This window comes from Muscardinus avellanarius (genome assembly GCF_963383645.1).
Source record: "Muscardinus avellanarius genome assembly, chromosome: 20".
Lineage (NCBI taxonomy): Eukaryota > Metazoa > Chordata > Mammalia > Rodentia > Gliridae > Muscardinus > Muscardinus avellanarius.
In genome coordinates this window covers 33319833-33346188 of record NC_137806.1, presented here as the reverse complement: position 1 = coordinate 33346188, position 26356 = coordinate 33319833, and the positions used below count along the sequence as shown (strand labels likewise).

At 42.5% G+C, this 26356-nt stretch overlaps 2 protein-coding genes across 2 annotated transcripts in view; both read right to left on the bottom strand.

Annotated features, from left to right (window-relative positions):
* Window positions 1-954: 954 nt before the first annotated feature.
* RBM34 (RNA binding motif protein 34) lies at window positions 955-12974 on the bottom strand (the record flags this gene model as incomplete). Its single annotated transcript, XM_080717232.1, has 13 exons — window positions 955-1233; window positions 2568-2686; window positions 2906-2945; window positions 4050-4113; window positions 4484-4567; window positions 7063-7106; window positions 8025-8084; window positions 9354-9588; window positions 11298-11434; window positions 11602-11743; window positions 11817-12032; window positions 12325-12377; window positions 12942-12974. The coding sequence occupies 13 exons, from the start codon at window positions 12972-12974 to the stop codon at window positions 955-957; spliced, it is 1506 nt and encodes a 501-aa protein (XP_080573358.1).
* A 3840-nt stretch (window positions 12975-16814) lies between these two features.
* ARID4B (AT-rich interaction domain 4B) overlaps window positions 16815-26356 on the bottom strand; it is a gene marked incomplete at both ends in the record, with an annotated part of 73090 nt that continues 63548 nt past the window's right edge. Inside the window, 4 exons of the mRNA XM_080717231.1 lie at window positions 16815-16942; window positions 21020-21166; window positions 22685-22900; window positions 25394-25507. Of these exons, the coding sequence (XP_080573357.1) occupies window positions 16815-16942; window positions 21020-21166; window positions 22685-22900; window positions 25394-25507 (605 nt within the window). The remainder of the gene's footprint in view (window positions 16943-21019; window positions 21167-22684; window positions 22901-25393; window positions 25508-26356) is intronic.

Below are 26356 nucleotides of genomic sequence, written 5' to 3'. Positions count from 1 at the left end.
TTTTTATTCTTTATTTTGAAACAGGGTCTGAGTTGCAAAGGGCCCAAGTAGCTGAGGCTGTCCTCAAACCATGATCCTGTCTCAGCTTCCCAAATGCTGGGATTACAAATGTGTGCCACCACGCTCAGCTCCTATTTTTTTTTTTAACTTACTTTTTAACAGTCTCATCTCAAATAATATTCTTGAAATAAATGTCTGAAGGCTAATTATGTATTCCTAACAATCATTAAAATTCTGATGTTCAGCTGGGCATGGTGGCACAGGTTTGTAATCCCAACATTTGGGAGAGTGAGACAGGAGGATCATGGTTCGCAGCCAGCCTAGTGAGACCCTCTGCAACTCGAAGCCAGGCTTGGTGGTGCACGCTTACAATCCCAGCATTCAAGAGGCTGAGACAGAAGAGTCGCAGTTTACAGACAGCCTCAGCTACTTAGTGAGGCCCTTTGCAACTCAGTGAAACCCTGACTCAAAGAATAAAAATAAAAAATAGGGCTGGAGGTTTAGCTTGAAAATAGAATGCCCCTTGGTTCCATCCCCAGTACAGGGGAAAAAAAAAAAAAAATTCTGATGTTCACCCTAAAATCATCTTCTATATCCTCAGTAGTAACATAGTTCATGGTAACTGATTTGCCTACATCAAAAACAAATGTTTCAGCCGGGCGTGGTGGCGCATGCTTATCATCCCAGCATTCAGGAGTCTGAGACCAGAAGACCACAGTTCGCAGCCAGCTCAGCTACTTAGTGAGGCCCTTTGCAACTCAGTGAGACCCTGTTTCAAAATAAATAAAAATAGGGCTGGGGGTGTAGTGCAGCTCTGAGGTAGAACCCCCTGGGTTCCATCCCCAGTACTGAAAAAAAGAAGAAACAGCTTCAAGGGTGGTATAAAAGTGAGCTTTGGCTTTAATGTCTCCAGTGCACATGGATCCTGAAGTGCACCCAGGGCTCTGCTGGGGCTCACTTCTGCTTCCGCGGTTTCCTTGCTTGTCCACTTCTCTTCTGTCCCTTCTTCTTTTTAACAACAGCTTTTTCTCCAACAAATGCACTTTTCCTAGATAGTCCTACGTTTTTGGAAGCAGAATTAAGTCCCTGCTTTGGTTTCCTCACATTCTTCACGCCTGGATGCGAATTTTGCTGTTTTAACTTTTCTTTATTCACAGAGCGCATGACTCTGAGTTTTCTTCCCATTAGCTCAGAATTATTTAATTTCAGAGCAAGATGAACAGCATCTGAGTTCTACAATAAGAAAGAATATATTAATTTTCTTCAGAAGCTTACATGCAAAGAGAGTAGTACAATATTGACTTTAGCAGCCGAGAGTGGCCTCGTGGCCTCCCAGCCTGCACTGGGAGCACCGCCCACCTGCCTGCCCTGGAAGGCGGCCAGTCCCAGTGTCCTGGCAGCCATACTTGGTTTTCCCTTTGGTTGTGCTCTCAACACGTTTCTAAGATGTGCCTCAACTGCCATGCCCGGTGTTCAAGTAAAAAACAGGCTCCTTTATTTCACTGTAAGGAGTTTTTAAAAATTTATTTTTATTTTTTTGTAATACTGGGGATGGAACCCAGGGTCCTTCTATCTCCGAGCCATACCGCCAGCCCCACTTTTTTATTCTTCATTGTGAAACAGGGTCTCACTGAGTTGCAAGGGCCTAGCTAAGTAGCTGAGGCTGGGCGAGAACCCGGATCCTCCTGTCTCAGCCTCCCAAATGCTGGAATGACAAGCGTGCTCCACCTTAAGTTTTGTCTGACTAGCATTTGTAGTCTTTTAAACCAATAAACCTTCTCCCAAGACACTACCCTGTAAAAATACTGCTGTGTGTTGAGGGCAGAGAACTCTCCATTGCAGTCCCTGAGATGTGGGACAGGTGCTGAGTATCCTGAAAGCCCGTGCTTGCTAAAGACTCCGTAAGCTACCACGTAACAAAGACAACAGGGAAATGCAAGATCAGCACAAGGCAGAACATGAAATCCTCGGGCGCGCCGTGTTTTTAAAAAACTACCTGGCACTACCTAAACAGTGACATATCTTGGGACCCAGGGGCATCCTAGCGGGGAGCTGTCCCAAAGAAGGAACCACTGCAGTTTCATTATTTCAGGGGAAAAGAATACCGCCAATGCCCAGCATAAGGGAAATGACAGCGTAAGTCGTGTACTATGTCATCAGCGGTTTTATGTGCATACATAGCTCACCTAAAAAGGGCATGGGAGAAAATTGAAAGGAACTTGAGGGAAGAAAAAAACACAAGTGTCACCAGACTCCAAGTTGCTCTTTTACTGCTTGGTGTCTGGCATGGAACTGGTCAGCGAGGGAACTAATAGAACTCTTCCACAAAGACTAAAAGCGTTCTCTCCCGGACTGGGCAGTTACGTTCTTTTGCTGAAGATGGAGAAGCAGATTTAGCCCCTGTAATCTCTGCTAGCCAACATGACCTAACTAGACCACCCCTGGTGCGGTTGCAGCAGTGACGCGCCATGCTGCGGGTCACGAGCCCAGGCTTCTTAGAGGGGATCTGAGGGTGACACAGAAGTGACAGCTCCTCCTCCGCGTGGCAGCGCTTTGGTTTCCCATACCTCAAAGAGCACGTAGCCAAACCCTTTGCCGACTCCTGTAACTGGGTCTCTCACAATCCTCACAGCCACAATCGTCCCGCAGTCCAAAAAGTGTTCCTCCACGGCCGATTCTTCAACTTCTAAAGAACCCAACCACAAAGGAAGTAAAGAGCAGGCCTCTCCTTGGAAGGCTGGAGATGCCTGATAGTACTGCGAGTTGGGCACAGCTCGGTTAATGGAACTGCTACACTGCATGCTACATAGAATGTGGTCTTCAGCAAAACATTGTCACTACTCAGTTTTTATTTCCCTGTTATTTAAATAACAACATTTGCATTCAGTTATTTAAACAAACTTACTGTAAGGGAGATTCCCCACAAATACTGATCTCTTGTCTCTCTGAAACACAAAGGTTAATGAAAACATCTCATTAGACCAGGAAATGGAAGCCATCTCGAAACCTCCTGCCCTGCATCCCTCCAAAGAAAAGGGGTCATCCACTCCCAGCCTCCACACATGTGCTCTGCCTTTTGACTATTTATTCCGTCTTCCCTCTGGCCTGACTATGCACCAGAGAAGGAACTTTTCCTTCACAGCTGGTACTGACAGACAGTAGTAATGGGAAAGTCTTGCTATAATTGGGGTTGGCAATTATGGTACTGAGGCTCGAAGCCAGGGGTGTTCTAGCTCTGAGCACAACCCCCAGCCCCATTTTACTTTTTTGTTTTGAAATAGGGTCTCCCTAAGTTATAGAGTGTATCACAAGACGTCGAGGCTGGCTGCAAACCTGCAGCCTTCCTATCGCAGCCTCTCAAGTACTGGGATGGCAGGTGTGTACACCATGCCTGGCTCCTCCTAGGCACTCATGATGGTATCCATCACAAAGCACAGCCACATTTGCCCCTCTGCTTGTCTCCATCATATACTGCAAGAATATCTTATGGAGTAAGATCTCAAAAGCTCTCTAGTGAATACGTGAACTTTCTATAGACCTAGGAAAGCTCTAACAAGCCCTTGGTCAGCTGATCTCTACTGTACCCCCTGGCCTAACTTTATATAAACATTTGATAGTGACTCAGGGGTGGGCCACCTCTGAATGTCCTGTGTGGGGTGGCAGAAGGTTGGGGTGTGAGGAGAGAGAATGGGGACTGAATCCAGGGCACTGTATATCTTGAGTTATACCCTCAGATTGATTTTATTTATTTTTAATTTTGAAACAGTGTCCACCGCTCTGGCTGGTTTTGAACCTGTGATCTTCCTGTCTCAGCCTCTCAACTACTGGTATTTCAGGCATGTGCCACCATGCCCAGCCAAGGACCTATTCTTGAAGCTGATGCTGAGTCCCTGTGCCCCACTGCACAAGCTCCGTGTCCCCAGAGAACACAAAGGCTACTCTCTTCAGTCTGTCTCATGTTCATGATACTAATTCAACAAAGCTACTCTCACAAGGAAATATTTCTTTCCACAAACCTAATTAAGTTCATCAAAACAAGTACTACTTACAGATGAAGTCTCAGATGCAAGATCAACTCGAATTCGAAATCCTTCTGCAATCTGGGCCCCATTTCTGTAATATAAATACAACAGAAAAACAGCTGTTAAAAAATACTAGAATGTTTGCTCTAATAAGAATCCAAAGAGCCAGGCATGGGTGGTGGCGCACACTTATAATCCCAGCATTTAGGAGGCTGAGACCAGAGGATCGTGGTTCGCAGACAGCCTCAGCTCCTTAGTGAGGCCCTGAGCAACTTAGTGAGACCCTGTTTCAAAATAAATAAAAAATAGGGCAGGGGGTGTAGCTCGGAGGTAGAGTGGCCTTGGGTTCCACCCCCAGACCTGCAAAACAAAAAACAAAAAACAAAAAATCCAAAGAATAAAACGTGCTCTGCCCCAAGAAATACAAGACAATAGCACTGTCAAACCTGAGGCAGAATTACCTCTTCAGTGCCTTCGCAGCCGCGCTCTCATCCCTAAACACGACATAAGCATTAATGTTTTTCTGATCTGGGTGAATTTTACGTCTACAAGAAGAAAATAAAAGACAATATAAAATGTATTAACCTCAAAGTTGTTAAAAGTTTGTACAGCTTACTTTCTACTACCAACAAATGTGACAAGAATTGCTGGGTAGAAGTTTCATCTTGAATATTTAGTAACTTAAAGAACACCAAACTTACAAAGCTAATGGTGGAAACAGATAGCCCATACCATCCCTGTAATCATCACCATAAAGGAACAAGTTGTCCATATTGGTAAATGAATCCTGAGATAACACAAGAACGAAAAAGGATCATCTCAGCAGCAGCTCTGGTACATACAAAAACTGGGTTTTCCTTTTTACTGTAAAATAAACACCCACGTAGAAGAGTGCAGAGCCACACGCAGCTCAGTGGCACGTCCAAAGCCCACCCCAGGCAGCGCCTCCCTGCCTACAAAGATCACCACCTCTGCTAATCTCTGTGGGTCTATCAAACAATGTATTTCTAGACATTACCCTTTGGCCTTGTTCATTTTTTACTTGATCCTCCTCTGAAGTGTCTACTAATTTAATCTTTTCTCTCTCGATTGCTATCTTACTGCTGATGGGCAGAGTTCCCACCACCTGGATCTTGCTGGCTGCAGCCAGTTGTACAGCTCAACACATGCCTTTGCCGGCAACCTGGCAGCTGGATCCAAAGTTTTGGTCAGAATCAGACTTGGCCCCTTTGTCAGGACACAGGAAGGTGCTGCACTCTTTCATGGGAGACTCTGTTATGAATGACGAGCTTTCACTCTTTATGTAATGACGGCAGTTGGCGCTGCCTAAACACGCAAGCTCATTAGATTTGCCAAACGGTGATTTGAGATGCGAAAAGTCAGCCAAAAAAAACATTTCCTGAAGATGAAAACTTACTGTTTTGAGGTAACAAAAATGCTAATACACTAATGAGTACCATCAAGAATGGAACTGAAAAGCCAGGTATGCTGGTGCATGCCTGTAATTCCAGTAACTGGGAGGTTGAGACAGAAGAATTCCAGGTTCCAAGATGACACATAATAAAAATAAAAAGAACTGAGGTGTAGCTCACTGGTAGAGCTCCTCTGGGTACAATCACGAGTACCAAATTAAAATAAAAAAATAAAACAAAGAAAGAAAGAAAAAAATTTAGGCTTCTGAATTTCAGCCTCAGGTACAATAAATATTTCAATAACTCAAAAAGAAGGGTTGTACCACACCAAGTTCTCCATTCCCAACACTTATGGTACAATGTTTCAAGTCTTGGAGGACTTGTATATTTGGTCACCAAAATAAATGTTATTGTGGGAGTCAGTAATTATCAAGTACTAACTATGCACCTGACACTGTGAGGGTTATAGGTCAAGACAAGCAAAGACCTTGTGTACCAAATATCTACAAACCAAGAAGACCCTTGGCAACTTAGTAAAAAATTAAAAAACCACAAAACCCTCAGAAGACATATCCAAGAAGATTAAAATATTTCTAAAGCACAGTAGTACACCTTGTGTAATATAAAGATACCCTTGTAAAATCCACCATCTGGAGTATCATTAAGGAAGAAAAAGACCCCTAAAACCTCAAGAGATAGGGTATTGATGACTTGTACGGGGAAATTTGGGCATGAAACTTCCTTATTCTATTCTAAACACTATAAACAGCCTTGAAATTTCTCATGGTACATTTTTTCAGTAAATTATAATATTTTCTTGGTACCAATATGAAACCTTGCATAAGCTGAAATGAATGAGAAATCCACCATGTGAAAGAGGGAACAGGGAGCCTCGAATGCAGAGAAGGAATCCTCTCAGAATATGAACTCCAAGTTATCCGCCTTTACATAAGGTCCCTTTCAAGCCCTCAGAGAGAGCTTGGTTATAAGCTGGTGGTGCCCCCAGGTAACCAGCAGATAACCAGGAATTTCCTCTGTAAATGTCTGAGCATGCCAGGCGTGGTGGTGCACGCTTGTAATCCCCGTGCTTGGGAGGCGGAGACAGGAGGATCGCGCAGGTTCGAAGCCAGCCTCACTGGCTTAAGAGACCCTGTTTCCAAATAAAAATATAAAAATAGGTCTGGGAGTGTAGCCCAGAGGCAGAAGGGTTTCCAGGAACCCCAGTACCACCAGAAAAAAAGTCTGAGCATGTGCTCCCAAGGGTGATTCTCTAATGCACTTGCTCTCATGGCAACTCCTAGGCACTCCTAAAACCTCAAGAGATAGGGTATTGATGACTTGTACGGGGAAATTTGGGCATGAAACTTCCTTATTCTATTCTAAACACTATAAACAGCCTTGAAATTTCTCATGGTACATTTTTTCAGTAAATTACAATATTTTCTTGGTACTCTACAGTTTTAATTAAGGCTTGAATATAAACATATAAAAAGTTTAAACACTATTAAAGACACAAGAAGCATGTTGTATTATCAAATGTAAGCGTCTATAAAACAGTTAAGTAATTATCTCAGTCCTTAACAAATAGGAAGAGAGTCTAAGCTCCTTTCTTCTACTTATAAACTTACTTTATTGCTGCCAACTTTTTAGATAGAGTTCCCTCTGCTGGAATCTGTTAAGAGAGACAAAAATTTTAATTAAAGTCTAAATACTCAACAGACATGTTGAGATTAAAACCATTCTAGGAAAATGATCCTATCAGAAACAACTGTGCTGACATTATGTGAAAGGGCCTTGTGTCCGCAGATAAAAACCTCCAAGAACAGCACCACTCAACACTAAGCGGTAGTGGCTCTCAGACAGCCTCGTGGAGGTAGACAGTGGGCTTCCACACTGTGCGGGTAACTCCACAGGGCGAAGGATAGAGGAGAGCATAATGGTGAAGGCAGGTGTAAATTATGTAAGGAAAATTGATGAGGGTGAAAACCGCAATGCTTGTGCATTAGTCTCATTGTTTGCCCTAGATCATTTTAACTGTATCTAAATAAACTGACAAATAATATGAGGTCATATTACTTCATCCATATCCCTAAGTTTATATTGTCTAATTGGGAAAAAAATAGTGGTATCTTAAATACGACAGTCTATCCCAATCACTCTATTTTACTAACATATAGCTCTTAAGAGTGAATGCAGCTGGACATGCTAGTGCATGTCTGTAATCCCAGTACCTGGGAGCTTGAGATGGGAGGATCATGGGTTCAAAGCCAGCCTCAGCAATTCAGCAAGACTCTTGGCAACACAGCAAGACCGTGTTTCCACGTAAAAAATAAGATACGACTAGTGATGTAGCTCTGAGGTAGAATGTGCCTGGGTTCAATCCCCAGCACCCCCACAACTCACCCCTGGCAAAAGAAGATACACTGCTGGCCTAAGTGTGGACATCTTTTACTGGGCTAGATTTATACCTGGTGGCCCCAAAGTCAAATGCTCCTTCATTCCCTTAGTACCATGAAGTTAGTAAGCTTGATTTAAATTAGAAATATGTTAAGATTATGAAATTTTAAGGGGGCAAGGGGAGGGAACATACCAAAGAACGAAATCGTACAGACTCTATCTGTCCATATTCTTTAAAAAATGACTTCAGCTTCTAAAAAAAAAAATTATACTTTCAGAATATCAAATAAATGCAAAAAGCATAAAACTGTCTAATAATTTACTGCCAGTTGTTTTTACTTTAAGAACAGTCCAGAAAAAGCAGATGACAATTCAGTTGATGAATGAAAAGTTTTACTAAAACTTATAGAAGAAAACACAATTCAAGTTCATATCAGTATGAGTTACCCAGATTTTTTCTTTTAATTAATCCTTTCTGATTTTTATTACATGTAAATTGAGGTTAGACTCTTATCTTCTAAATATTCTGACATTTTCACATTGTATTAAACCAAAAATAAATACTAGGAATGGTACATCGCGGAGATAGTTGCCTCTAGTTGAGACCACCGCTTGAGAAAAGCTCTAGTGGGTAAGTGTTAGACATTATTCTTATGATCAGTATGTGAGGAATATATAGGTTTTATAAGTAGGACAAGAACTTCTATACCCATTCTACATTAAAAGCAATTTATCGAATAGTTGTATTTGTGCAAACCACCATACTACCACACTCCTTTCCTCGAAGCCTCTTATAATTTAAGGGGAAGATAAACACTGCTACAATATAAAATAACCTCTGCTCAACTGGTAGAAGACAAGGGAGTGGAAAAAGGGAAAACCAAGAAATCTTTTACATTTTTTAAAGAAGTTAAACTGTCCTTCTGAAGATGAGCAGGACGCTGACCCAGGGATTGCCAACACAGTGACTACTACAAGATCACAGAAACCAAAGGGCATGTTTTAGGATTGGTGAACCTGACACAATAATCGTACTAAAAAAACCTTGTGGGGCTGGGATGTAGCTCAGTGGCAAAGTGCCTGCTTTGCAGTTGTGGTGCTCTGGGTTCAAACCCCGGTTCCGAAAAAAACAAACAAACAAACAAACAAACAAAATGAACCCCTTAAAACAATCTTGCTGTGTTCATTCTTTCACAAAATGAATGCTTATTTTCTGAGCCTCTACTATGCTCAAGGCACGTCCTCAGGTGTGAGGGACAGAGCAGCAGACCTTCCATCCCAGGAGATAAGGCTGGAAAAAAAAAAAAAAAAAACCCACCAGGGAAAGGCCACTGAAGGAGTTCAAATACGAACTGCAGGACCGGAATCGGGGCAGTGACTACAATGGACAGTGAAATAATCTATACAATGATAGATGTAGTCATTAATTATGAAGTTGTATCGAGGACTTACTATGCACTTACACAAAAGAGAGTAAACAAAATTAATTATTCCTTTAAATTTTTAGCAACCACAAACTCACCTTCTTATTACACGTGACCGGTAAATTTCCAACAAAAACGGTCCTCTCATTCTTTAGCTGCTCTTCTTTTTGGTTTATTTCAATTTTCTTTCTTTGACTAGCATGAAAGTTGTCATCAACATTATTAAGTATTTTTCTGTCTACTGATGTAACACTAGATTGAGAATTTTTTCTTTTTTGTCCTTGTTTCTGGTGAATTTCTTCTTCTAAATCAGCGTTTGCTAATGCACTTTCCCTAAATGTTAAGGCCAAAAACAAAGAAAATAAGAATTAAGAGGCATGGGAGTTAGCATTTGATTAAGTACATTTCCACTCTCCCAATTAGAAATATTCCCCAATGAGTTCTGTTTTTTTAAAATATAAACTTACTGTTCCCATATATATATATATATATATATATATATATATATATATATATATATATATATGTATATATATTATATGTGTATGTATGTATGGGGATTGAATCCATGCAAGCTATCCCCTCAGCATTATATTTTATTTTCAAACAAACTATTCTAAGTTGCTGAGAACCTCACTAATTTGGTAAAGCTGGCTTCAAACTTAGAATCCTCCTGTTTCAGCCTCCCAAGTACTGAGATTATAGGCATGTGCCACCATGCCCGGCTATGCATCAAAAAATTTAAAGCAGTATTATCTAACAAGTGACTAGTGCTTTAAAAAACAAATTCTGTAACTCAAAAGTTAGAAAACATTACGCACAATTTTATTATTATTTTTTTGTGTGTGTTATTGGTAGCAGAAATTTACCCAGATTTCTTCCTCTGAGTTACACTCCAGCCCCACCCCCCTTTTTTATCTGGAAACAGGGTCTTGCTAGATTACTGTAAGTCTCCCTAAGTTGCTGAGGCTAGTTTTGAACCTGAGATCCTCCTGTCTCAGCCTCCCACCTACAGGCAAGCACAACCATGCTGGGCTTTAGGACAATTTTAAAAGATCTGCTAAAATTGTCAGATAATAGTGGCAAAACTAAAGTTCATCTAAGCAAAAGTCAGTTTATTTAAAGGTCCTGTAAACCTGAGTCTTATTAATACCTAATTTCATTCTCTGCTCTAGAGCTCAGACACTGCAGCAGTCCCTGAGAATCAAAGGTTTATATCCCTGCCAAACACTTATCTTGTAAAAAGAATCTGGTCAGTAGAAAAAACCAGATGCCCTACTTAGAGGAGTTCTTTATTATAAAAAGGGCTGCTTACCAAAAGTAAATTCCAAAACGGCAAATACGACTTATAGTTTTGGTGCACAGGAATGTGTAAGGTCTGACATCAATAAAAAATAAACAGAACAGGATGGGCATCTTGTGGAGCGAGGGGAGAGAATGGGCAAAAGAGGTCATAAAATAATTCTCTCATTAGTAGATATTTGCTGGGTTCCAACTCTGTTCTAGGTTTGCAGACACACAAGAAAACTATTAACTGGTTTCTCAAAGAAAGAAAGCAGTCTGGTACATAGTCTTCAGTAACTGTGGACTACTATCACTTAAGAGCAGAAGCTCCACGGAGGAGGGCCCACTGGCCTCTATATTTTTGTTCACATTGGTATATAACGTAACCAGCAAGAAGGGAAGGAAATGCGACAGAAGGCTAAGGAGATACCCAAGTGAAAAAAGACCTTTTATGTTATACAACTGCTTAATTTTTTTCTATCCTACAGAATAAAGGGACCTACCACTTTGAGAGTAGCTTAAAAGGAACATTTGAACAGAAAGGAAGGAAGGAAGGAAGGAAGGAAGGAAGGAAGAAAGAAAGAAAGAAGAAAGATAGATGGATAGATAGATGGGGGGGACCAAATTAGAGAGGGGAGACAACAGCAGTTACGTGAGAAGAGCACAGAGCACGCAGGACTGAAGGTGGAAAGGGAACGAGATTGAAGAGAATCTCTCACCATCTGTCTTAACATAAGCTAAAAGAAAATTTTACCAACCTGTCTGCCAACTTGACGTCTGCGTTAGAGAGTTTCTTTTTCGTCTTCGCCTTTTTTGCCGGTTCTTGCAAAAGTGGCTTTCGAGGCGGGGGTGGACGTTCATCCTCCTCATCTGGTTTCCTTTTTTGGGGGGCTTCCTTTTAAAACGTGTAAACTGTGTTTGAACCTCACCCCGTGACACTTCTGACCCGGGGCAATAATCTAGCGGTCTCGCCGCCTCGGCAGCTCTCCGGTCTCACGGGCGGGGGCAGGGAAGGGGCTCTGGGGGCGGCCCGCCTGTCCCCGTGCGCGTGCGCGTGCTCACCTGGGGCGCGGGGACGTACAGCGGGCGGGCGGGCGGCGCGGGGGTGCTGAAGAGCGAGGCCAGGCGGCCCGAGGGGGAACGCCGGCCGCGGTGCAGGCTCCCGGCCACCTGGCCCACCAGGTAGTCTCCGGTCGCGTCCGCTCTGCGAAGGGACGCCCGACACTCAGTCGCGCCCGCCCCGCGAACGCGCAGGCCCCACGCGGCGCGCCACTCACCCGGGCTCCGCACTCGGCTTTCTCTTCCGCCCGCTCTTCCCTGCCAAGGCCATTCCTACGGCCAGCGCGCCAGGACCGGCGCCGGGAAGAACGCACTTCCGGTCCGGAAACTTCCGGTGGAGGCCACGCCCCTTCCGCTCCCGGCGGCCGGCGCGGCGCGGGGCGGGGCGGGGCGGGGCGGCGGAGCTGGAGGCCGGGGTTCCGGTCGGAGGCCGCCTGCCCGGAAGTGAAGCGAGTCCCGGGTGGCCGAGGCCGGCAGGGGGCGGGCGCGGCCCGAGGACGGCCCGGAGGAGGCGGCGGGGACGCAGGCCGCCGCAGTCTAGGGCGGTGCCTTGATCTCACGGCCGGCGTCGCGCCAGCCGGCCTCCCGAGTCGTCTTCCTTCCCGCCCGCCCGCCCCTGCCGCTGCCCTCTGCTAAGCGGTACCCCTCCTGCACAGCCCCCTCCTCGCGGGAAGACGAGTCCTCAGCGTGGATAGGAACCGGTTCCCAAGATTCCAGCGTACTTACCGAAGTCGAGTGTTGCCTCGTGTCACGTGCTCAGTCTCTTTCGGTGTAAAAGGCTTGGGGGGAAAAATCCTGTCTCACTCATCCCTACGCTGTCCATTGTACCTAGTGAATCTACGCTACACTGACGTCGGGGTAGTAAAAGATTGCTAGATATGTCACCAGGTGGTCAGTACTGGACTGTGAGTCTTGGATGCAGCCTTGTTGACAAGTCGATTCTGTCCTTTGCATATATACATAAATGTGCGACCTTCACATGCATACATATATGGCCTTTTATTTGCTCTAAGATAACTGTGAAAAATTCACACGATATTCTGCTTCGGTCAGGTTTTGAGTATGGTGCTTCCTGTTTTGGTTTCCCTTATCATCCACAGCCTACTATTTCAAAGATGAGAGAAATGCACGGAAGCAGATCAGACTCCTGCATCTGTCCTCTTGCACCCAATGAAAACAAACCTATTCACTCTTCCTCCTCTTGCAGTCCTTTGCTCTCCACTCTCCCTTAATTCCAAGAATTACCTTCCGTGCTCCGTCCACTCTAGCCTACAAAGCCTCCTGCCAACCAGGTGAATCGCCGATAGGGTGGTTGACCTCAGGACTACTCTCCTTCACGTTACCATCAGACACTGCAACTCTGTATGCTCATGCATACTGGCTCTCCCTGCCCGTGTTGAGTTTTATGACTTCCTGTACTTGTACAACTAAGCCATAAAACTCATCCTCTGGAAAATGTCTTTGCATTCCCAACTTCCCACCTGATGTTGGCTCCACATCCCTAAGTAGCGGGGTCAAATTAGAAGTTGGGAAGTGGACTTAAAAGAATGTAAGGCAGTACATACTAAGATGGAAAATTAATGTGAAAGAGGCTGCAGTCAGAAAGTCTCGAGATTATCCTCACAGCCGGGCGTGGTGGGCACGCTTGGAATCCCCGCTAGGGAGGCAGAGACAGGAGGATCGCGCAGGTTCGAAGCCAGCAGCTCTGGTTTAAGAGACCCTGTTTCCAAATTTCAAAAAAAGTATAAAAATAGGCCTGGGAGCTTAGCCCGGACATAGAAATGTTTCCAGGAACGCCAGTACCACCAAAAAAAAAAAAAAAAAAAAAAAAAGATTATCCTCAGGAACCCAGGAACATTCTACCTCTGAGCTACACCCTCCAGCCCCGTTCTGCTTAAAATATATTTTTAAAAATTTGAAATAGGGTCTGGCTAAATTGCTGAGGCTGCCCTTGAATTTAACAGTCTGCTTCTCTCAACCTTCCAAGGACTGAGCTTACAGGGATGCACCACCATGCCCAGCTCTGAATTGTTTTTTAACCTTTAAGAGATCACTAACCCCTTTGTGTATTGCCTAAATATAGGGATGCTTCTTACACAAATAGACAAAAAGTAATAAGAAATGTTAGCGGTTTCATGGATTTTGCTGTACCTCACTAGGTTTAGAAAGTCAGACTCATTTCAGTTGGAAACCAAGTTTTTGGAAAGCAATTTAAAAGGTGTGCATGTGTATGAAAATAGCCATACATATATACTAATCTAATAAAATGCACTTTACATAACTAAGGGTAGACACTTGGGTCAGATTCTAATAATAATATAAAATTCCAGATCCTCTCAGAGTTGGGAAGAGGGCAGTATGGGTAAATAGCTTAACATTTGGATGCATCCCCCATGGAGGACAAGGTTTGTATAACACACCTAGTAGGTGACAGTATCTGTTAAGATAAAATTGAAAACAGTTACTTAAGTATCTCCCTACAAGCCTTCACAAGAGTTTTTAATATGCTAACACAACTGTCTACAAGTTTAAAAACTTTCCCTAGGCATGGTAATAGAGGTTAGACTGGACCATTCTAGGTTTCAGACCAGCCTCAGCAAATTAGCAAGACCTGAAGCAACTTAGCAACACCGTTTCAAAATAAAAATGCCCTTGAGTTTGGCCCCTCCAGTCCACCTCCAGTTAAGAACAAACTTCTCTAATTTCTGTAAAATAAAACAGCCATTCCAAAGGTGCTTGAAAACACACTAATTTTAACTTCTTGTACCTTAAAACGTTTTTTATTGTCTTAATAAAGACTTTCTCATGCTAGAAAATCCACTAAATGTGACCAAAGCCCTAGATCACTGATTTTAAAAGGGAGTCGGAGCTTGAGTATGGACAACTGTTTTAACAAGATCCACTTGATTCCAGTGTGTAAACACAGTAGTGCACACAAGTCTGAGACCCAACAAAACTCCAATTACATTAAAAGAAAAAATAGCCATAAGGGCCTTAATTTTCTTTGGACAAGCCTCCAAATCATAAGAAAAATATCTACAGGTAGAGTCAAGCAAAACAATATAAAAATATAATATTTAAAAACAAATCTCTCTTTTCCGGATAATGGACCTTTCCCCCCTTTTATCTGCGCCGGCATTGACTCTAGGATCCCGCGTATGCTAAGCGCGCTTTCCATCACTGAGCTATGCCCCTAGTATTGCTCAATAGACTTTTCTTTCCTTTGAGGGGTCAAAGAGTACACAGAGGATCGAGCCCAAGGACATTCTACTTCTGAGATACATCTCAAGCCCTTTCTGTTTTTAGCTGCTAACGGTCTTGCTGAGTGCTGAGGCAGGCCTCAAACCTGTGATCCTCCTATCTCTGCCCCCCCAGTGCTGGGATTACAGGCATGTGCACCACACCTATTGAACTTTTAATTTTTAAAGGTAGAATATTCCCTTTTATTGTATATTCCCTTATATTGTATATATTCCCTTATATTGTATATTAATTATATATGTTCTAGTCAGTCATCACATTCAAAAATGAACTAAAATTACTTAAACCTTTTAGAAACAAAATCACGGATTCACAAACTATGGCATTTTATTTCAGAGCCTTTGCTTACATTTGTACAATATATTACATAATTCTTCATTGTTTGCAGATCCTAATATATACTTTATAGCTTTTATTCTATAAGCTTTTTCTTCAACATTTTGCTGTCAACAAATCTTTACAGTCCTGTACAAATTGGAATAACTTGAAACCATTTCAACAAAATTAGTTACTGTAAGCACACACTACAAGACTGAAAATGCTTTTCTTAGAAAAATTGAATGTAAAGGATTACGGATTCTGACACGTTATCATCTACAACAAAACGCTTCGAAATTCTCACGTCGTATTGCCAGAAAACAAATAAAACATGCCAGCCCCATTAAAAAAAAAAAAAAAGTACACAGAACTACAATTAAAACAGTAAAACAGTCTGTACAAGAAAGTACTGTGTATTAACAGTGCCGGGTATTAAATAGCTTCAATGAACACATCCGCAATATACAAATGTCTTACAAAGGTGAGGAATTAAATACAAGTGCCGAACAGAACAGAGATTGGAATCACACAACATAAAGTCAATACAAACGAAAACAGTTTTGCGTTCATTTTGGATTTTATACAAGGCATTTAATTTTATAGGCCGACCACCTCAATTAGCTATTTATACTTAAAATAACAACCATCCTTCTGAGACAGTTCATATAAACGACCTTGAACCATACTAGTAACAGTTTGTTCCTGAAGTCCTTGTGTTGTAGCTCATAATAAAATAAGCAATACAAATGAATTATCTGTATTTAAGGGAAAAGAAACATTTACAAGAAAACACAAAAATATAACTGTTATAATTCATTATGAATAAATATACACTTTGAACTGGCTAAGTACAATCTTTATACATTGTTTAAGATTTAATACAGTTTATTAGCCATTTTCGTTTTTTTCACACAATGTATTATATCAAAATTAAAAAAAAATACTGATTTATAGAAAAATGGCAAAGTACAGTAGTTCCATTCCAATTTGAAGGGCATGAAAAGCCACTGCAAGACCTTTTAGCCTAATTCAAACCTGTAAACATGTTCAGTCTTTTTTTTTTTTTAAGAGAATCTTTAGTATTTGGTTACCAGGATTGATGTCTAATATCCTGTTAACTGCAGGTTTTGAATTTATTACATGTGCTTGACTTATACAATTAAAGCCACCCTAAGGTGACTTGCTTTAAAAAAGAATTCGCTTGTACAAATGAAAATAGGTTCATATTTTTTTCATAAATAAATGGAAAAATATCAAATGTTCCAGCTTTAACAAAATACAAGGGAATACATATACAGTAAGTTATTTTAACATGTCCTGGCCCACCCCTCACTTAGGCTTACTGTATTGTCTCTACCGGCAGTGAAAAGCCTCCATTTGCCACAGTGGAAGGCCTTCAAGTTACCAGACTCGCAATTCCCAGACAAGTTGGAAACAATTATTGCTTGAGGAAAAGCAGTTCATTGTACTTTTTCTTCATAAAAAAGTGCACTTAAGTGCCAAGTCAGCTTGTCAAGAAACAATTTTTAAATATAAAATAGTGCTTGTCTGATTTTTGTGTATGTGCCACTGTGCAGTATAAAAAGACGTGGCCCTCAACAGCCGGCAAGTGCAACGTGCATCCGCAAGTCCTGCCGTCACCTGCACTCCACTGACACGCCGTTCTGTGACGCACTGGACATGGAAGGTTCAGCCAACGTCAGCATAACAGCGGCTGTGATGGAGCTGGACGAAGGGGAAGAGGACGAAGAGGAAGTAGCAGCACCTGCGGAGGGGAGACCAAAGCGAGAACTTAAAACCTACATTCCATAGCAGAAAGAAAAACAAAAACTCTCTTGTACTGCCCCAAACCATTAGCTTACAAGAGCAGTCAGTTCTCACAGTACCATCATGTGACGACAAGAAAAGCCAGTGTATCTCAAGCTGCTGGCCAGTACCCAAATATGGGAGAAAAAACGTAAAGGATGGACCTGTGCGTGTCAGACAGGGAGGGCGATGGCATGCCTGGTCTGTGAGCCGTGGGAATACAACAGGATACAATACTCTGCAATGAAGGCCAGAACCAGCTTTGAAGCAACTGTGCCTGTTTCTTGTACTAAGAATGATACCTTACTTGATTTGCATTTCACTGTACAAAGACAACCAAATACTTTTATACTGATATTTTTCACAGTATTTAAAACCTGACTTTTAGCTAGGTGTGGTGGTGCCCACTTGTAATCCTGGTACACAGGAGGATCTCAAGTTCTCAGGCAGCCTCGGCTACTTAATGAGGCTTAGTGAAACCCTGTTTAAAAATAAAGAATAAAACATAGCATTGGGGGTATAGCTTAAAGGTAGAATGCCCCTAGGTTCAATCACCAGTAGTGCAAAAGGAAAAAAAAAAAAGACTTTTAGTGCTAACTCCCCAGAAAAAGGCATCTATTTTACACAATCACTGATTACATGGAATCTTGTTGACCAAACCTATAGAACAGTGTTCAAAGAGCTACTTCTGTAACAATGTCTGACTGCGCAGAAAAAAGAAAAAAAGAAGTCTACCAGGTGTGGTGGCAAACACTAGTAATCCCAGCATTCGGGAGGCAGAGACAGGAGGATCGCGGTTTGAGGACAACCTCAGCTACTAATGAGGCCCTTTGCAACTCAGTGAGACCGTTTCCAAATAAAGAATAAAAAGTGCTGTGGATGTAGGGAGAATGCCCCTAGGTTCCATCCCCAGTACCATAAAAAATAAGAAACATAAAAAAAGGGCTGGTGCCATAGCTCAGAGGTAGAATAACCCTGGAGCCAGTCCTCAGTAACAAACAAAGTAAGTGACGTTACCTGAGAGCGAGGCGCTCTCATGGTAGCATTCAAATGGTGTGTTAGCTGTAATTGTAAAGACCCCATCCTCGCCTGCCCCCACCCCGGGTGGCCACAGCTGCCATCTCAAGCCCTGCTGGTCCTGTCTCCTATCCTCCTTCCAAGAGCCGGCTCCCTCCAGCTTCCCTTCTTTTCCACCCACGTTTCTTGCTTAGGTGATTGACATAAACACAGACTGCAGGAACCATTGCGGTATCCCCTCTACTGCAGAGATCCAGTGATGTGCGGGCTGTCTCTAGTCCCGACTACTCAGTTACCACTCACACCCTACGTCTGCTTGCCATTCCAACACGCATGCCTATCGGACATTCTAGATCCTAATGGCTAAAACAGGACACGCGGACCCTGTCCTGCTCCCCGGGCCACACCTCGGCCTTCCAAGCTGCCCCACAGTGGCCGCGGCCCTGGCTGAGCAGGAAGCCTTCTCGCCTTCACCCTCCACCCATCAGCAGTGCCACCGACCAGCGCCACTGCTCTCTTTACTGCTTCCCAGTTCCCCGCAGAGCACACTATGCGCCCAGCAGACAGTCATTTTTAAGAACAGACAACATTTCCCACTCTAAAACTTTCTAATAGCTGTCATAATAAACTCTAAATTACTCATCACCTATATGGCCCCACATAATTTCGCCCTCTGCTTACCTAGCCGATTTTTCTACCACATTCATACCACAATGGTTTTCTTGTTCTTGACAGCCACCTACTGTATCCTAAACTCAGAGGAGAGGTTCTTAACCTGGGCTGATTTTATCCACACACCTCCACACACATCTGGCAGTGTTTGGAGACATACTTGGTTGCCACACCGAAGAGCGCTACTATCATCTGTTGGGTAGTGGCCGCACAGGTGGCACCCAACACCCTACAAGGCACCACGCAGCTCTCTGTAGCAAAGGAGGGCTTTTGAACATATTGTTAAAAGTATCAATCACACCTCATTTTTTTGAGGGAACTGTGTAATTCTCTCTGCCCAAGATTTTTGTTATGTTTTGAACTGGATACCCCAAAATTACATGTTTTAACCCCACCTGCCAATGTGTGTCTTGGAGAGAGCGAAGTAATTAAGGTCATAATTGTAGGGCCCTAAAATGACATGTCTGATGTCTGTATAAAAAGAAGAAACACCAGAGGTCTCTCTGCACCCAGAGAGCCCATGTAAGGATGTAGCAAGAATGTGGCCATTAACAAGCAAACAAGTCAGTTCTGAGGGAAAAACCAATCTGCCAGCACCTTGATCTGAAGCTTTCAGCCTTTAAACTGTAAAAAGTTAAATTTCTGCTGTTTAAGTCACCCAGTCTTTTGGAATTCTTTATGGCAACCCAAGCAAAGTAAAATAAGGCTTTCCCCAAGATTATATGTTATCTCACTCTCTCCTGTCATTCAGGTCTCTTTAGACCATCCTGGCCATTTGTAATCTAAAGCACCCCATGCGTGGAGAAAGGGAAGCTCTGCTCCGCTGTTAGTGATGTCCATTAGGTTGGCCACTGCCCACTCCTGAGCACATACCACAGAGCATGAAATCAGTGTGGAGGAGAGAGGCCGCAGTCCTCTTCCTGCAGTACTACCACAAGGGCAAGTGCAACCCAGCCTAAACCACCACCAAGTGAGGTGTGGGTAAAGAAAGGGTGTTAGAGAGACAAAAGGGATTTATTTATTTATTTTGGTGGTACTAAGGAATGAACCCAGGAGCATTCTACCTCCCAACTACACCCCCAGCCCTATTTTTTATTCTTTACTTTGAAACAGGGTCTCACTGAGTTGCAAGGACCGCACTAAATAGCTGAGGCTGTCCGCAAACCGCAATCCTCCTGTCCCAGCCTCCCGAGTGCTGGGATGACAAGCGTGTGCCAGCATGCACAAGGGAATTCTATTTAGGCATAGTGAAATTCTGTCATTTGCAATAGATCAAATGAAGATCACAATCAGAGAAACAAGCAGAACACAGGAGGACAAACACCACATGATCTCACACAACTGTGAAAAGCAAAGGATGGAGAGGGGAAGGGAGCAGGCATGGGCACTGGGAAAGATTAGCTAATGGTTACATCATCCCTGACAGAAAGGAGGAGTGCATTTGGTACACTATTACACAGAAAAATAATTATAGCCGCATAATTCAAAATAGCTACAAGATAGAATTCTGAATGTTGCCATAACAAAGAATTGATAAATGTTTCCATGGATAAACTAAATATACTGAGTTGATCATTACACAATATTTAAATATGCAGAAACATCACACTGTACTTCTTTAAAGATGTAAGATTATCTATTGAAAATACTTTTTAGGCTGGGCGTGGTGGCGCACTCTTGTAATCCCTGTGCTCGGGAAGCGGAGACAGGAGAATCGCGCAAGTTCGAAGCCAGCCCTGCTGCCATAAGAGACCCTGTTTCCAAATTTTAAAAAAATATTTAAAAATAGGTGTCTGGGAATGTAGCCCGGAGGCAGAAGGATTTCCAGGAACCCCAGTACCACCACCAAAAATAAAAAATAAAAAATAAATAAAAAATTTTAAGCCAGCACGGTAGCACACAATTGCAATCCCAGTACTTGGGAGGGCGAGATAGGAGGATCTGGGTTTGTGGCCAGCCTCAGCTACTTAGTGAGGCCCTCTGCAACTTAGTGAGACCCTGTTTCAAAATTAAAGAATAAAACCGGACTGGGGTGTGGACTGGAGGTAGAATGACCCGCCCCTGGGATCCATACTCAGTACCCCCGCAAAAAGTAAACAGAGCAAAGCACAGCCTTGACACCTCTCAGCTTCCTTAAGTATGTCTCTCACGATCTAAAACCATCTTCTTCACATTTTGGGAGCAGACTGTGAGGACTCTGAAAGTGCACACTGTGACTTGGTATTTCCCACTTTTGAAATGAAGAAAATAAGGCAGGCAGATTTGAGAACATTCCTGAAGATACAAGGACAAAAGCCACATGAAACAGTAACGACCTGGCTCAGGCTTAAGCAAGCCAGAAACTTACTTTCTCTTTCTTTCTTCTTTAAACGCTTTCTCCTCCGATCAATGGAAGCTACTTCAGATTTTAATGACAAATAATGTTTTCTGATTTCTTGTAGTTTTTCTTGAAGAATTGTGATGCGTTCAGCACTTGTCATATTTTCCAGGTCCGCTGTCAATTTAAAACTTTCATTAATACGTAATTGGGGAAAAAATTAATACAAAAAAGGAGAGCCTAGAGTCGTGGAGCAGAATAAGGTCAGGTGGATGCACTGAGAGGCCAGGCTCCATCGTACTTGCTAGCTTTCCTGCTTTCATTTTGTTTTTTGCGGCACTGGGGATGGAACCCAGGGGCACTCTACCTCTGAGCTCCACGCCAGCTTTATTGTTTATTCTTTATTTTGAAACAGTGAGTAGCTGAGGCTGTCCGTGAACCGAGACCCTCCTGTCTCGGCCTCCCAAATGCTGGGATTGCAAGCATGTGTCACCACGCCTCGCCATCCTCTCACTAAGATTATTTTCTGGCCTAGGATACTACTTGGCACATAAAACATGAATACGTGGAGAATCAAAGCTCTAATGGTGTGTGTGTGTGTGTGTGTGTGTGTGTGTGTGTGTGTGTGTGTGTGTGTGTGTACACGGGGGGTGTACTAGGGATTGAACCCAGGGGCTTTCTACCTCTGAGCTATACCCCCAGGTACTTTTTTATCCTTTCTTTTCAAACATGGTCTCGCTAGGTTGCCGAGTGTTGCTACATTGCTGAGGCTGCCCTCAAACGTCCGATACTCCCGTCTTAGCCTTCCAGGTACTGAGATTAGAGGTGCACACCATCATGTCTGGCTTATAATATTTAAAAAGTAATGAAAAATGTTAAAGTTCTGCAACATTTAGATTTTCAATATTCTGAGAATATCTATCTGGCCCATGTGAGGAGCTAATGTAGCCCCTCTGTAGGGAATAAAAGGGAGGGAGCAAATTTATAGCCAGTTGGTGGTGCATACCTACAACCTCAGCCACTGGGGAGGCTTGGGCAGGAAGACAGCCACGTTGGAGGCTAGCTTACAGAATTTAGGAAAATTCTGCTCCAATAAGTAAGCAAATAATTTAAAAATAAAAGAGCTGAGGATGCAGTTGAGCGATATAGAGTGCTTCTGGATTCAATCCCTAGTTCAGCCAACAAATAAAAAGTGGTGGGAGATGGGGTGACAGGATGAGGACTTCTCATATACGCAAAGGCTAATCAATTTACAGCAAAACTTGTCTCAACTGTATCCCATCTACTCTTTAAACAAAAGCATAACATTTTAAAGAAAATTCCCATATTAAAAATATTTACAAGCCGGGCGTGGTGGCGCACGCTTGTAATCCCAACATTCGGGAGGCTGAGACCGGAGGATCGCGGTTCGCGGACAGCCTCAGCTACTTAGTGAGGCCCTCTGCAACTTAGTGAAACCCGGTTTCAAAATAAAAAATAAAAAATAGGGCAGGGGGTGTAGCCCGGAGGTTGAATGCCCCTGGGTTCGTTGGTATTTGCCTCAATTGCCTTAAAAATGTTCTTCTATCACTTTGTTCAAATCAGAATCCAAATACGGTCTACTGTTTGTAATTAGTAAAGATATGTCAGAGTATGGGCATCAAGAAAAACTGGGCTAAAATTTCTACTACTTTGCTGTCAATGCATGTCACTTACACATCTGGAAACTCCACTTGTAAACTTTGGGTAGCCGACTGCTAGGGTCCTTGAGATCAGGATCCTTATCCCCATTCTTTCCACATTTTCCTGGAGACTGCATCCGTGCAGGAGACTTGGCATTATGAGACTTCATTCCAGTGGACACCGATTTGACTGGCTGAGTCTTAGTTACACTTTCTCCAGCTGAAAGTTCTTCACTATCACTACTGTTTGCTGAAAGAAAAGGAAGAGCGTGAGTAAACAAAACTAATGATACATCTGTCACAGATTTTACAAGATCGTTTAAAATTAAGCATTTCAAATAACCACTGCAGTAAAGAGCCTGATCAGAAAACCTAGATAAATCATCTGCAACAGTATTTTAATCAATGAAAAAAACCTCTTACTTCAACTGCCCAAGAATATTTTAAAAGTACACCAATTTTCCATTATACTAGACTACCAAACATATAGTAATCAACTAATGGGTTTTTGTTCTATTATGTCAATATATAAAATATGGGCTTTTTGTGTGTGTGTGGTGTGGAACCCAGGGGGTTTTTCTACCTCTGGGCTATACTCCCAGACCTATTTTACATTTTATTTGGAAACAGGGTCTCACTAAGTAGCTGAGGCTGGCTTTGAACATGTGTGATCCTCCTGTCTCAGCCTCCCAAGCAGGGGGATTACAAGCGTGTGCCACCACGCCCGGCTAAAATATGGTATCTTTTAAACTAACTCATTGTAGAAACTTAATTTTAATACTTTAGGTTGTCTGTATAACACTCTGGACACAATACTGATGTATAATCATCATATTCAACAAATGACTGGGAAAAAACTCAATTCTGACATATATAATGAATTTCTAAAGTAACAGCTTGTTGGCTAAAATAAGCTGTAAGTCTCCCTTAGTAAATATATTCAGAAGTTTATGAAGAATTCAGAAGTCTGCATAATAATTGTGACATCTGACTTTGCAAATTAAGTTTCAGCACTAGATACAAATACTTAACCATGACAGTTTACCATCTAAATAGGTGACAGAATTAGTATTACCACCAATTGCGTCTTTCAAAATTCAAAACATTATTTCAAATCTCATCTAAGTTAATTCATTTTACTAAATTACTCTCAAAGAATGGTTAACTCATTCTGATTTACCATGGCAGAAGTCCAATAATAAAAATGAAATTAAATAATGGCTCTCTCAATCTATGGTTTTACTTACACACACATACACAACGCACACACATATACACTCACTGACTCTTTGAAGATGTGCCTGTTAGAAAATATCAGTTAACTGCAGTCTTGATTAAAAAGTCATAAGAGTAATTAGACAAAAACAACCAGGTGTGGTGGTACAGGCCTGTAATCCTAGTGCTTAGGAGGCCGACAGAGGATGATTGAAGGTTCAAGGTTCGAGGTCAGCCTCAGCAACTTAGTGAGACAATGTTTTCAAAACTTAATAAGAGATGAAAGGGGTGTGGCTTGGAGGCAGAATGCCTCTGGGTTCAATTCCCAGCACCACTAAAACCAAAACCAAAACAAAAAACAAAAGCAAAAACCTTATCAGTTATAACAAATCTTGACCAATCTGTTGTTTTCTCATATACTTATTGATTTCTGTATTAACAGAAGCCACCAAAAAACTAGACAAAACCAAAAACCCAAAACAAACAAAGGTTCTCAAAGACTGAAAAGTGTCCCACACAGTACAGGTACACAGCAAGTCCTCCTGGCGTGGTGTTGGGAATGACCTCTGTGCCTTTCTGCGTGCACTGATGCTCCCAGCCCCGCTGCTGCTCTAGAACCCTTGGCAGCTCCAAGCTCAGGTACCCAGAGCTGGGCCCCACTCTCTACAGGGGCCTGCCTCGGCCTGCCTTTCTTGGCCTTGCTGAGCACAGCCGCCCGGGGCCCCGAGGGATGCCATATTCACCGCCTGAAGTCATACGGGCTCGGCAGAACCTTGGGAGCAGGCCCAATAGCCCTTTGTCTGCACTCAAGTGCAGCTGGGCCGCTGCTAGCAAAGGTCGGGCAGTGGAGATGGAGGAGTCTCCTGGAAGAGCAGAGGCGGCCAGTGTGGGACACCTGAAAAAAAATTCTTTACATATTTTCTGCTTCTTATGTTGTCTACAAAAATAGATCAAATGTGCAGCCCTCAGGAGGAACAGTATAACATGCTTGGCAGGCTGATAAACATGGTGACTGCTGAAATCTTAACTTGGGGCATACTTAGAAAAAGTAATTGTTTGTAGCTTCCTTCAGGACAAATACTTTGGGGCACCAACAATGAATGGACTGTAACAGTCAGAATTGTATCTCCAGAGCTATTTTAATGTTTCCGTCTATGCTAATTTTGCCTTGCAGAAATACTAATCAATTTCATTGTAAAACAAAAAGTATACATAAATGAAGCATTTCTTAATACATATACATCCTAAAAGCAAGTGCAAAGAATTGCGAACAAAAGGTAAGAGAGATACTGAGGTTTGTGCTGTGCTGGCTACTATCACAAAAGGATTTCCATGAGGTCCCACGGCCAATGGCAATGGCTTAAACCCACAATCTGCCTAGGACCAGAAAACTTCTGTGTGATTTTCTTGAGGGTAGAAGCAAAAATCAGAATGCTGAACTATCCCATATGCTGAATACCCTTTTCTTAGTGAGAGAAAAAATGTCTGCTATTATTTTTATGTTAATATTAGAAGGGCTTTCACTTACCACCTTTCCCCTTCTTTTTGCTGACCACCACGGGTGCTTTATGGCTTCTCTTCTGCTTCTTTGACGACCCTCCTCCTCCCTGAGCATCTTGTGCTCTTTTCTGACCTGTACAGGCTGTGATGAAAAAGAAATTAGCACAAAGAATAAAACAGAATTGTCCCTACATTTTTAATTCTACATCTTAAAAAGCAATCCCAAAACTACACATTCTGAGATTATATGTGATTACAGAAATCACTACACATTTTAAATAGTTACTAGTGAAACTGAGTAGCACAAAATAAAATTTTAGAAGGCAAATAAAGTATGCACATTCTTCTTAGAATAATCAGATATAAACTGAAAAGTTCTCAATGTAGTACTAGTTTATAGTCTAGTAATCAAAAAACGGGCATATGCTGAAAATAAAAACAGATTTATTAAGAATCAATGAGCCAAAATACTGGGACTTCGTTACAGCTTTAAATATTTAATTTTAAAATGTGACATTAAAAGAGTAAATTTCTTGCAGTAATTAAAACTTGTCTTGTTTGCCAATTTACTTGAAGAGTAACTTGGCTTGCAGGGCACTGGCTCCCAAGTGCTTATATAACACCAGCGTGGTCGTTCTAAGAAACAGTTGCTCCTCTTGGCGGAAACCTGCCGCAGAATACCATAGACAAACATCAACCTCTGAGCAGTGGTCCTGGTCTGTCCCCCGGGGCCTGCCTGGCCTCCCAGCCTTGCTGACTGAGCCCTCACCACAACCAAGGGCTGCACTTTGCTTAGCCCGCCCGGTTCACAGTCTATCAACCACAGACACAATGTGCACAAAACATCCTTTTTTATCCTGGGGTGGGGAGTTACACCTCCCTTTTATTTTAATGTCAGATACAACAATACATTACGTGAATTATTATTATGATAAAATTATGTCAGGTTTGATACGAAAAAGTGTTTCTTGGCAAAATCATCCTTCAGTGT